The 10000-nt window shown below is 42.1% G+C and overlaps 1 protein-coding gene across 1 annotated transcript; it reads right to left on the bottom strand.

The window, feature by feature from the left end:
- Positions 1 to 765: 765 nt before the first annotated feature.
- LOC121038029 (thymosin beta-10-like) lies at positions 766 to 7610 on the bottom strand. The gene is made up of 2 exons (XM_040487498.1): positions 7605 to 7610; positions 766 to 1041 (listed from the first exon to the last, which is right to left on the bottom strand). Exons 1-2 carry the CDS (start codon positions 7608 to 7610, stop codon positions 844 to 846), a joined length of 204 nt encoding a protein of 67 aa, XP_040343432.1. The 3' UTR covers positions 766 to 843.
- Between the last annotated feature and the right edge of the window lie 2390 nt (positions 7611 to 10000).

Here is a 10000-nt window from a genome sequence, read left to right as displayed (position 1 = left end):
CTGAATGAACTATTTTTTTGAAAAAAATTTTAATGTTTACTTATTAATTTTTGAGAGAGAGAGAGAGGCGGAGAGACAGAGAATCCCAAGCAGGCTCCCCACTGTCAACCTGGAGCTCAACGTGGGGTCTCCTGGGATGGGGGGCGCTGGCACTCACAAACCCTGAGATCTTGACCAGAGTTGAAATCAAGGGTCAGACGCTGAACCGACTGAGCCACCCTGGTGCCCCTGAGTGAACCGTTTGGATTCTCAGCCTAGGGTCCAACTTACTACTAGAAGGTATTGACGCAGCACTTGAACTGCTTAATGAGACTTTGAGATCTCTCCATGTTTTTTTGTTTGTTTTGCTGGTGCTAAAGAAAGCATAGTAAATCCTCTTGTTCTTCTGCCTTAAGCTCATGCTTTTCTCTCAGGAAAACAAGATCGCACACTTGCACGTGTACCAGCTTTGGCAACGATTGTGCTAGTTTTGCAACCTTGAACAAAATGGCTTCACCTTTCAGAGCCCAAGTTTCCTCAGCTGTGCAATAATAACTGGCCCCCAGTTTGTTGTGAGGGTGACAGGAGCTAATGTTTAATTTTTTTTTTTTTTTGCCACGAGGTGTGTTTTAATTTCATGAATCATACAAATAATTTGCTATAATATCCCAGGGCAAACTGGAGAATTTGGCAGTCCGATTGGGGGGCGGGAGTGGGCTCAGAGACCCGCAGGCCGGTGGCATCGGCACGGAGGGCCCGGGTTCATGGTACAGCTTGTCGCTCATGTCCATCTTGCAGGTGGCTCTTCTTCCTCCACGACAAGGGTGTCTCAAAGATGACGGGGGTGGGGAATCCTTTAGGTTCTTAGGAAATTTCGCTCCGCTTCTCCTGCTCAATGGTCTCTTTGGTCGGCAGGGTGTTCTTCTCCTGCGTCTCCGTTTTCTTCAGCTTGGTCTTATCCAAGCTGGCGATTTCCCCCATGTCTGGCTTGTCTGCCCTTTTCTTAAAGGGATCCCTGGAGTTCCACCTGGAGCCCAGCGACTGGTGCTCCCACTCCCGTTGCTGCAGCAAGAGACCCAATTTTTTTTTTTTTAATGTTTATTTATTGTTGACAGAGAGAGAGAGAGACAGAGCATGAGCGGGGCAGGGGCAGAGAGAGAGGGAGACACAGAATCCGAAGCAGGCTCCAGGCTCTGAAGTGTCAGCACAGAGCTCGACTTGGGGATCGAACTCACAGACGGCGAGATCATTCGAGATCATGACCTGAGCCAAAGTCAGATGCTTGACTAACTGAGCCACCCAGGCACCTCATCATGAACTAATGTTTAAAACATCACATAGCACAGGGGCACCTGGGTGGCTCAGTCGGTTAAGTGTCTGACTCTTGATTTCAGTTCAGGTCATGATCTCATGGTCATGGGATTGAGCCCTGCATCAAGCTCCGCACTGACAGTGTGGAGCCTGCTTGGGATTCTTTCTCTCCCTCCCTCTCTCTGTACCCCATCCCCTGCTCGTGCTCTCACTCTCCCTCTCAAAATAAATAAAGAAACTTAAAAACAAAAAGGCACCTGGCACAACTCTTTGCACGAAGTGACAAACTGATGGTGAGTATATTAAAGTTGCCGGGCATGAGAAAATGAGAGAAGAGCCATTTTCTGTCAGAAGTGGACTTACAATGAAGCAAATGCTGTTTACGCTTCAGGGCCTCACTAGCAGGGAGTCAAAGGAAGATATTTTGTAGTCACAATAAGATATTTTAACTGCAGTTGGCTAGGATCACTTTGACTTTGCTTTCTATCGCATGCCCTCCCATCAACTGGCTTGGGGGCACTGGAGGCATTTTTGGGTTTCAGTGATGGGAAAGTTGAGTCTGGGAATCTGTTTTGTTTGGGTTTATGGGATACTTTTGACTCACACTTCTACACAAGTGAGTTACTGCTCGCTAGCTGTCTTGGTGTTGGAATGACTTCTAGAAAAAGCAGCTCCCACGGTGATTTGCTTAGGTGCGAGGTCAGAGGTGTGGTCAAGCTGCTGAATGTGTGCATTGTACCCAGCGTCAGAGGCATGTGGCTGGCAGAGGAGGAAATGGTTTGATATGTACTCAACTCGATGTAACTGGTAGAGAATTCCCCCAAGCCCTAGAACTCACATGTTGAAACACTTGATAAAAGCCTTCCCAGTACTGACCACAATCTTAAAAATTTATATGAAGTTATGAGTAAGGAGCCGTGACGTCGAAAGAAGCTTCTCTAAACTATCGATATATTTTGAACAAACTTGCTTCCGGAGATACTGAAGTCCATTCTCTCTACGGAAATTATAAAATAATTGTCATACAAAAAGTTGCTCAAAGGGCATGAAGTGCAAAGAACAGTAAAAAAAAAAAAAAAGGCTAATAGAAGGTGTGTCAGGAAGTTAATAAAATTATGTTATTTTTCTGGATGTTGACAGTGTTTGTCAGTTTTCAATTCATTATTTGTTGTGATTTCTTTTCTTATTCCTTGATACACTTGTACTTGTTTTGGGATTCACAAGTTTGCATTTGTTTCTAGAAAGAGCCTTCAAATTGCATAAGCTTCTGAGGCATGCTACCTGAATCTGTCCATTCGTGAGAATTTCCACCTAGGAACCAGTGACCCAGAAGAACCTTGTTAGACACACCTCAGCTTGAGGCTTTCCTTGGCTTTTAGTTCTGAAGCACCATGAAACTGAGAAACCTGAACCACATAATGGTTGCAGGGATGGGATTTTTAAAAACTTCATTCTATGTAACAGGTGAACATGGGGGGTGGGGGGAAAGAGGGAGGCACACCAAAAAACGGACTCTAAACTACAGAGAACAAACTGAAGGTTGCTGGAGGGTGTTGAGCTAGATGGGTAATGGGCATTGAGGAGGACACTTGTTATGAGCACTGGGTTTTGTAAGGAAGTGATGAATCACTAAATCTTATACCTGAAACTGTATGTTAACTAACTGGAATTTAAGTAAAACTTGGAAGAAAAACAATAAACATTTCCTTCTGCTCTCACATTGCTTTAGTTCCTTTTGGCAAGTTGAGTATTGACTTTGCGTTCCTGAAGAGAAAATGCGGTTCATAGTCCCCTTCCTTCCCAGTGTAAACACACAGAAGCCTTTGAATCTGGAGATTCCTGACCACGCATCGTAAGATGACAAAGCGTCCATTAGATAAAGGGACTATGCCGCAGAAGTAAGTTGTGAGAGAGTACAACAGTATAATCATAGTCACTTTATGGGTAAAGAAACGGAGGCAGGAGAAGGTCCACCTGATTTATCAAGGCTACAGTGATTGGGATTAAATCCAACTAACTCCTGGATTAGTGAAACTCTATAACTTGCTGTTACCTTGCTACTGATTCACTTCAAAAACAGGAAGAAAGATTTGCCTCAAGCGTGCTTAGATATTGATGTTTCCTTGGCAACAGGTTTGAAGTTAAAAGCAAAGTAGCAATTGAACGGATGCAATTTTGTTATAAAATGATAGGCTGTGAAACACTCGTCTCAGAAGCTCTCTCCCATCCTTTGTTAATTGAAAAAGAGAGGTTCTTGATGTTGGATGTTGCCATGTAGCAGTTATTTTACCAAAATCTGTTTTCTAGGCCCGAAAATCTGAGGCCATTTCCCTTTTGAGCCAACCTCTGCTTTGGCCCTTTTTACTTTCTCGAAGTAAACCAGAGCCATATGTGTAATTAGCACTGAACACCCACCTCCTTGAGATCTAGTCATCAGTACCTGTCTCTAGTTGCAGGGATTCATTACAGTTTTGTTGCAATTAAATACAGACTAGTATGACCATAAGGTATATTATTAATAGAATACCCATTTTTTTTTTCTCCAGATACTTTAAATTTCTTGGTTAGGCCAAACCGTTCCAGTAGTACATTCCTTGCATAATTTTGCTTTTTTTTTTTTTTTTAAAGTTTATGTATTTTGAGAGAGAGAGAGAGCACAAGCAGGGGAGGGGCAGAGAGAGAGAGGGAGAGAGAGAATTCCAAGTAGGCTCCATGCTGTTAGCACAGAGCCCGACATGTGGCTTGACCCCAAGAATTACGAGATCATGACCTGAGCTGACATCAAGAGTCAGACACTTAACCAACTGATTCACCAAGGCGCCCCTAATTTTTAAAAACGATGCTTTTCTTGAAATGCTTTGGTTATAGGCCATCCATTTCCTTTGAGAGATGCTGTAATATATAACCCCCCGGAACCTGTAGAAATATTATTTGCTACAGCTTTGCGAGTCGCAGTGTGGTCTGGACCAACACATGAGTATCTCTGGAGAGCTGGTTAGAAACCCCAAGACCCACCCCAGATCTGTGGAATCAAAATCTGTAGCTTAAAATCCCCAGGTGGTTTATATGCTCACTGAAAAATGAGATGCACTGCGCTTCACTGCTTGCTCTATTTCCTTGACGACTTACGCGGAAAACTTATTTCAGATATGACCTAGCAGTTCAGTTCCTGGGTCTGGGGTAATAAAGAGTTTGCTCGACCCGAGACTGCCCGTCCCACGTATTGGTTAGGTGCTTTGGGGAAATTTATTTAATTTCCCTAAGGCATAGTTTCTTCTCTATAAAATGCAGACTATGATAGTACCTATTGCATGAAGTTTCTATGATCACCAAGTGAGAAAATACATATAAATTAATTAAGCCCCATATTCTAATCGCAAATGATAAGCAATAAAGGTTAGCTAGTCTTATTCCTGCTATCAGAAATTAAATTAAATTAAATTTTATTATTTTTTTTAATGCTTATTTATTTTGAGAGAGAGAGGGAGAGGGAGAGGGTGTGTGTGGGAGCTGGGGAGGAGCAGAGAGAAGGAGAGAAAATCCCAAACAGGCTTCACACAGAGCATGGAGCTTAACATGGGGTTTGATCTCACAAAAGCGAGATCATGAACTGAGCCAAGATGGTGACCTGAGCTGATATCAAGAGTCGGATGCTTAACCTACTGAGCCATCCAGGTGCCCTTAAGTTTCATTTTTTAATTGAATAGTTGTTTTGTCTTATGGAATCATAACTGATGATTTGGGGAGGGGGAGTTTAGAAAGTATAGAAAATATGAAGCCAAATTTATAGCCCTTTCCAGTAGGTATTCAACTTTTTGACTGGCTTTACTCCGACTTCATCTTATTTTTTATACATTTCTTTCTTCATTCCAATTTCCTCAGAGTTTTACATTTCGTTCTGTTTACCGTAGTATCTTTGTAAGCCACATCAAAATTATTTTATATTGAGGTGTGACATGAAAAGAGCCATCATAATTACAAATTTGTTATCCCACAACTTTCACTCTAAATTGCATTGACAGCCTTGTCTTATTTTTCTTCTCTACCAACTCCTTGCTGGAGTTATATTAGTTAACCTAGTGACCCTGAAAGGCAGGGATGCTTAAAACAATTTTTAAAGGAATGTAGTTGTCCTCACACAACCTTCTTGTTCACCACCCTATCTCCACTATTTGTATCTGACGTATAATGGGTGCATAATACGTTTACTGAGTGGATAATTAGGTACAAATTTATGTCTTAATGTCACTTATAGATTTATATCTTTTCATGTTTGCTATTAAATTCAAACCTGGAATGGGTTTCCATCATCTTTTGACTTGTCCAGTACATAAGACTCAGGTCAAATGCCACCCTCACCAGGAAGTCTTCCTGGACCCTTCAGGCCAGACAGGGGGACTCTGTCTCCTAAAAACTATGGAATTCACTCGTCTTACTCAGCTGGCACTTGAATTCCTCCTTGTAGCTCTCCTCAAATGAGAACACCAGCTTTAGAATCAAGAAGTCATGGGTCCAATCCTATTTGGGCTACTTACCAGCTATGTGACTTAAGGAACATTAGTTTCTCTAGGGCTGTTCTCTCACCTGTAAAATGGGGAGAATGGGGTATTGTATTATTACAATAGATACAATAGATAATGTGGATGATTAGCACGTTTCTTGGATATATGGTCACAGTCGTCTTTTTTCACAAATTAAATTCAGTTAATTTCTCTTGTGGACTCAGCAGGAAATTATTACAGGGCTCTGAGTGAAGTCTTATTCCTGTTACTCTTGAGGATTCTTTTTGCCTGGGGCTCCCATGGCTGACACAAGCTACCGGGATTGCTTCTATTGATGATTAGTGGTGAATGTAGCTGTGATTAAATGTCTAGGTTTTATGTCTGGATTTCATGACTCATCAGGGTGGTAGAGGAGGAAGGTAAGAAATATTTCCTGTTACCCAGAGAATGAGGTACAATACAGGGTCCCTTTTGTTGTTGTTGAATTTACCCTCTTTTTATTCTATAGCATAACTTTTCTTTTTCTGCAATTCTTTTCCTAAGAATACATTACGGATGCCAGAATTAATTTCTTTCCAAGTGAATGCTGTGGATATTTTTTTTTCTTTTGTCAGTTTTTAAAATAATCCCGAACTTCTTTGAGCTCTGTGCAGGGACATATTTTCAAGGTTCTGAAATGCAAAACGCATGAGAGTCAAATGAACAAATCTTTGGGTCTCTGAATTCTGAAAACGTGATTAATTAAGCCCATTCTCTTATTAGAGACTATACAAAGGTATCACATGAGATGTGATACACAAAATCCTTGGGGATATGGATACAGTCTACTATAAAATTGATCTGTATATTTTCAGAAATTTTTCTTACGAATACATATATAATAAAAGAAGAATGCTTTGAACAACACAAAAGCTGGCACATCACATCAGGGCAGTATGCTCATTTTATATTTCCTATAGGTTTCTAACTATTCTGGTTCTCCATATGGCGGCTGGGGAGACTGTTGAAATCAAGTCTGATCATCTTGCTTTCCGACTAAAGTCCAACTGGTTCCTTGTCGTCTACAGTATTAAATCTAGTATGAAAGGTTTTACCAATTCTGGCTTCAAATGACTTCCCCTGCCCTCGTCATGGACTTCCAGAACTCTAGTTGCAACGGGGTTCTTACTGTCACTGCCTATAGGTGGCGCCTTTCATAGCTGGACCTTTGCACAGGCTCTCTCCTGCCCATCATCTACAACCTGCCCCAATGCCCTTTCCACTTGGAAGCTTCCCTGTATTCCCCCAAACAATTATTCTTGCCTCTTGGGCCCTCTAACAATTTATAGATAACATTTACCTAGCACTTGTTATGCTGGCTAATAATTTTTCCATCACAAATCTCTGATTAGCTTAGGAGCAATTTGCAATGAGGATATTGCCTCTCATGGCTGTATGAGCCACCACATCCAACAGTAGGTCTACTGCGTAGAAGATACCCAACACTAACACCTGATATTCGGTGTTAACGGAATAGGCACATTTGTTTTCGTTTCTACTTTTTCGGGAAGACTGTACATTTTGCTTCTCTCAGATTCAATTTAATTTTGTTAATCTTAAATTCATGTAATGAGTATTAATGCAAATTGTCCTTCTATCTATTTATAATGAGTCTTGTAACTTCGAATTCGTTGCTAAAGTACACACAAATTCCCACCGCTATTTACAATTAGACACAGTGGAAAACACATTTAAGACTTTTTTCCCTGATATGTGAAGGCACATGTCAGTTCCGAGATGCCTCAGGTTGCCTGTGGGCTCCTTTGCCGTTACCGGCATGTCAGTGCAGCCGCCGTTCAGATTCCCTGTTGGTCACTTAACTGATCTTTTTGGTTAGTAAGGGACCAGGACTACCCCCAGAACTCTGTAACCATGGTGATAAGATGCCCTATTTTAACTTTTCAACAGAAAAGATGAGATGCTCTCGCACTCTGTGCCTATGGTTCCCAGTGGAATTTTCTGGAGCCATTCAAGCAGTTAAGCAATAGAATCAGGCCCCGAACAGATAATTACTCTTTTCCTTTATACTGGTCGCTTTCAAATTAGGGGTGGTGACTGACAGCACATGCAGTCCATGACCAGCCAAATGTGAGGTCCAAGGTGAGCCCGGAAGGCTTGTCATTCTTATAATACACCAGCTGGGGAAAAGCTCCTCTAAGCCAAGAGGTTTACTTCTAAATTTTTTTTTTTCAACGTTTATTTATTTTTGGGACAGAGAGAGACAGAGCATGAACGGGGGAGGGGCAGAGAGAGAGGGAGACACAGAATCGGAAACAGGCTCCAGGCTCTGAACCATCAGCCCAGAGCCCGACGCGGGGCTCGAACTCACGGACCGCGAGATCGTGACCTGGCTGAAGTCGGACACCTAACCGACTGCGCCACCCAGGCGCCCCAAGAGGTTTACTTCTTAAATAAAATTGGAGTACTTACCAAAAGAACAACTGTGCGCTTTTGTATGTGTTGCGAAATAAAATTATTACGGAAGATGGACGTGCTTCTTGCAGAAAATCAAAGTGTTCATTTAGACCGTGTTTTCTAATCAGAATTAGTCTTGGACGTAGTCGAAACGGGGCCTAGCGTACCTTTGACATTTGGGGGGCACCGAGGAGGCACAGTGTCCAGTATCTTCCCCTCTCTTTAGTCTGAAAATTTAACTTGCCAGAGTTTTTCCCTTTAAATGTTTCCAAGCCATTGTACTATAAATATCTTTGGGAAAGTCATCACAGCAGAGGAAAGGCTGATATTTAGTGGCCTGTGAAATAAGACTGGTTTGTAGCCCTGTTTGTTTGGACTAAAGAGTGTTTTCTAGATCTTTTTAAGCCAACATTCAATCATAAGAAGACATCACATGAGAACCTACGCTACTCTATCACCTTTAAGCACTATGGGATATGGCAAAACTACATTCTCATGAGACAGAAGCTACACTGCCACTGTCCTATTTAAATGGGCCAAGTCCTCTCGAATTTGTCACAGTGTCCATCCCTCCACATGTATTCAGCAATGCTTCTTCAGGTCTCCCTTGCTCATTTACTTTACACCCTTGGCTCCTGTAGGTTAAAGAAAAAACAAACAAACAAACAAAGAAAACCAAAAACAGAGTTAGCTTCAGTAATTGTGACAGTTCGGAGGCTGAAGACAAGGCGTCCCCTCAGGTGTGCCTTCTTCTCTAAGATACCCTTAAGAACACTAAGACATTTCCTTGCCCCTTCTCTTCTGCTGTTCCCACCTGCTATGGACCGAATGTCGTCTCCCACACCCCTCAAGTTTATGTGTTGAAACTCTAACCTCCAATGTGATGGTGTTTGGAGATGGGACGTTTGGAAGGTGATTAGGTTTACGTGAGGCCCTCATGATGGGATTACTGTCCTTAGAAGAGACCAGAGAGCTAGCTCGCTTTCTCTGCTGTGTGAGGATACAGCTACAGCAAGAAGGTGCCTGTTGTCTAGAAACCAGGGAGAACGTCCTCACCAAGAGCTCTACCGTGATGGCATCCCGATTTCAGACTTCCAGACTCTAGCACTGTGAGAAATAAGTATTTATTGTTTAAGCCATCCGGCCTACGGTATGTTTTTACAGCAGCCTAACTGATTTAGACGCGGCTCGCCTTCTCCCCTTGGGCTATGATCAGAAAACATACACACCACAGAAAACAAAAAAACCCCACGTATTTCTAACGTATTTTTCTCAAGCATTTATTCAAAAACTCTTATTATTTATAATGTAGCCTGACTCCACACATACTTACATACATACATACCACACACATACATAAATGTGCCAGAGACATCCTACTTTTACTTGAGGCTGGCTCGAACGGAAAGTTTGAGTTGTCTCAAGTTGTTGAGTGCCCCCTCCATTGGGAACACATTGTGGTTGTACCCGAACAGTGCAGCAAGACTGAGTTGAGACATGGAACTTATTCTGTAAAATTGGTTGGTATGGGAAAAAGTTGGATACTCTATTCCCAAACTTCATTCTCTGTAGGAGTGGCACTGTTTAGTTAAGAGTTACCTGACTCTGTCATGTGACATACTTTGACTTAATGAAGAGCTTTATGAGGAAATGCTTCAGGACTGGGAAGGGAAAGGTGGGAGACTGTTTTCTTTCTTCCTTGGAAGTCTTCAGAGTCTTATGCGTTTATCAGAAGCCCCTAATTCCTTCTCTGT

The sequence above is a fragment of the Herpailurus yagouaroundi genome, unplaced genomic scaffold, assembly GCF_014898765.1.
Source record: "Herpailurus yagouaroundi ecotype Mexico unplaced genomic scaffold, PumYag 28, whole genome shotgun sequence".
Lineage (NCBI taxonomy): Eukaryota > Metazoa > Chordata > Mammalia > Carnivora > Felidae > Herpailurus > Herpailurus yagouaroundi.
Note: the sequence above shows the minus strand (reverse complement) of the source record. Positions and strands in the feature narration are given on the sequence as shown.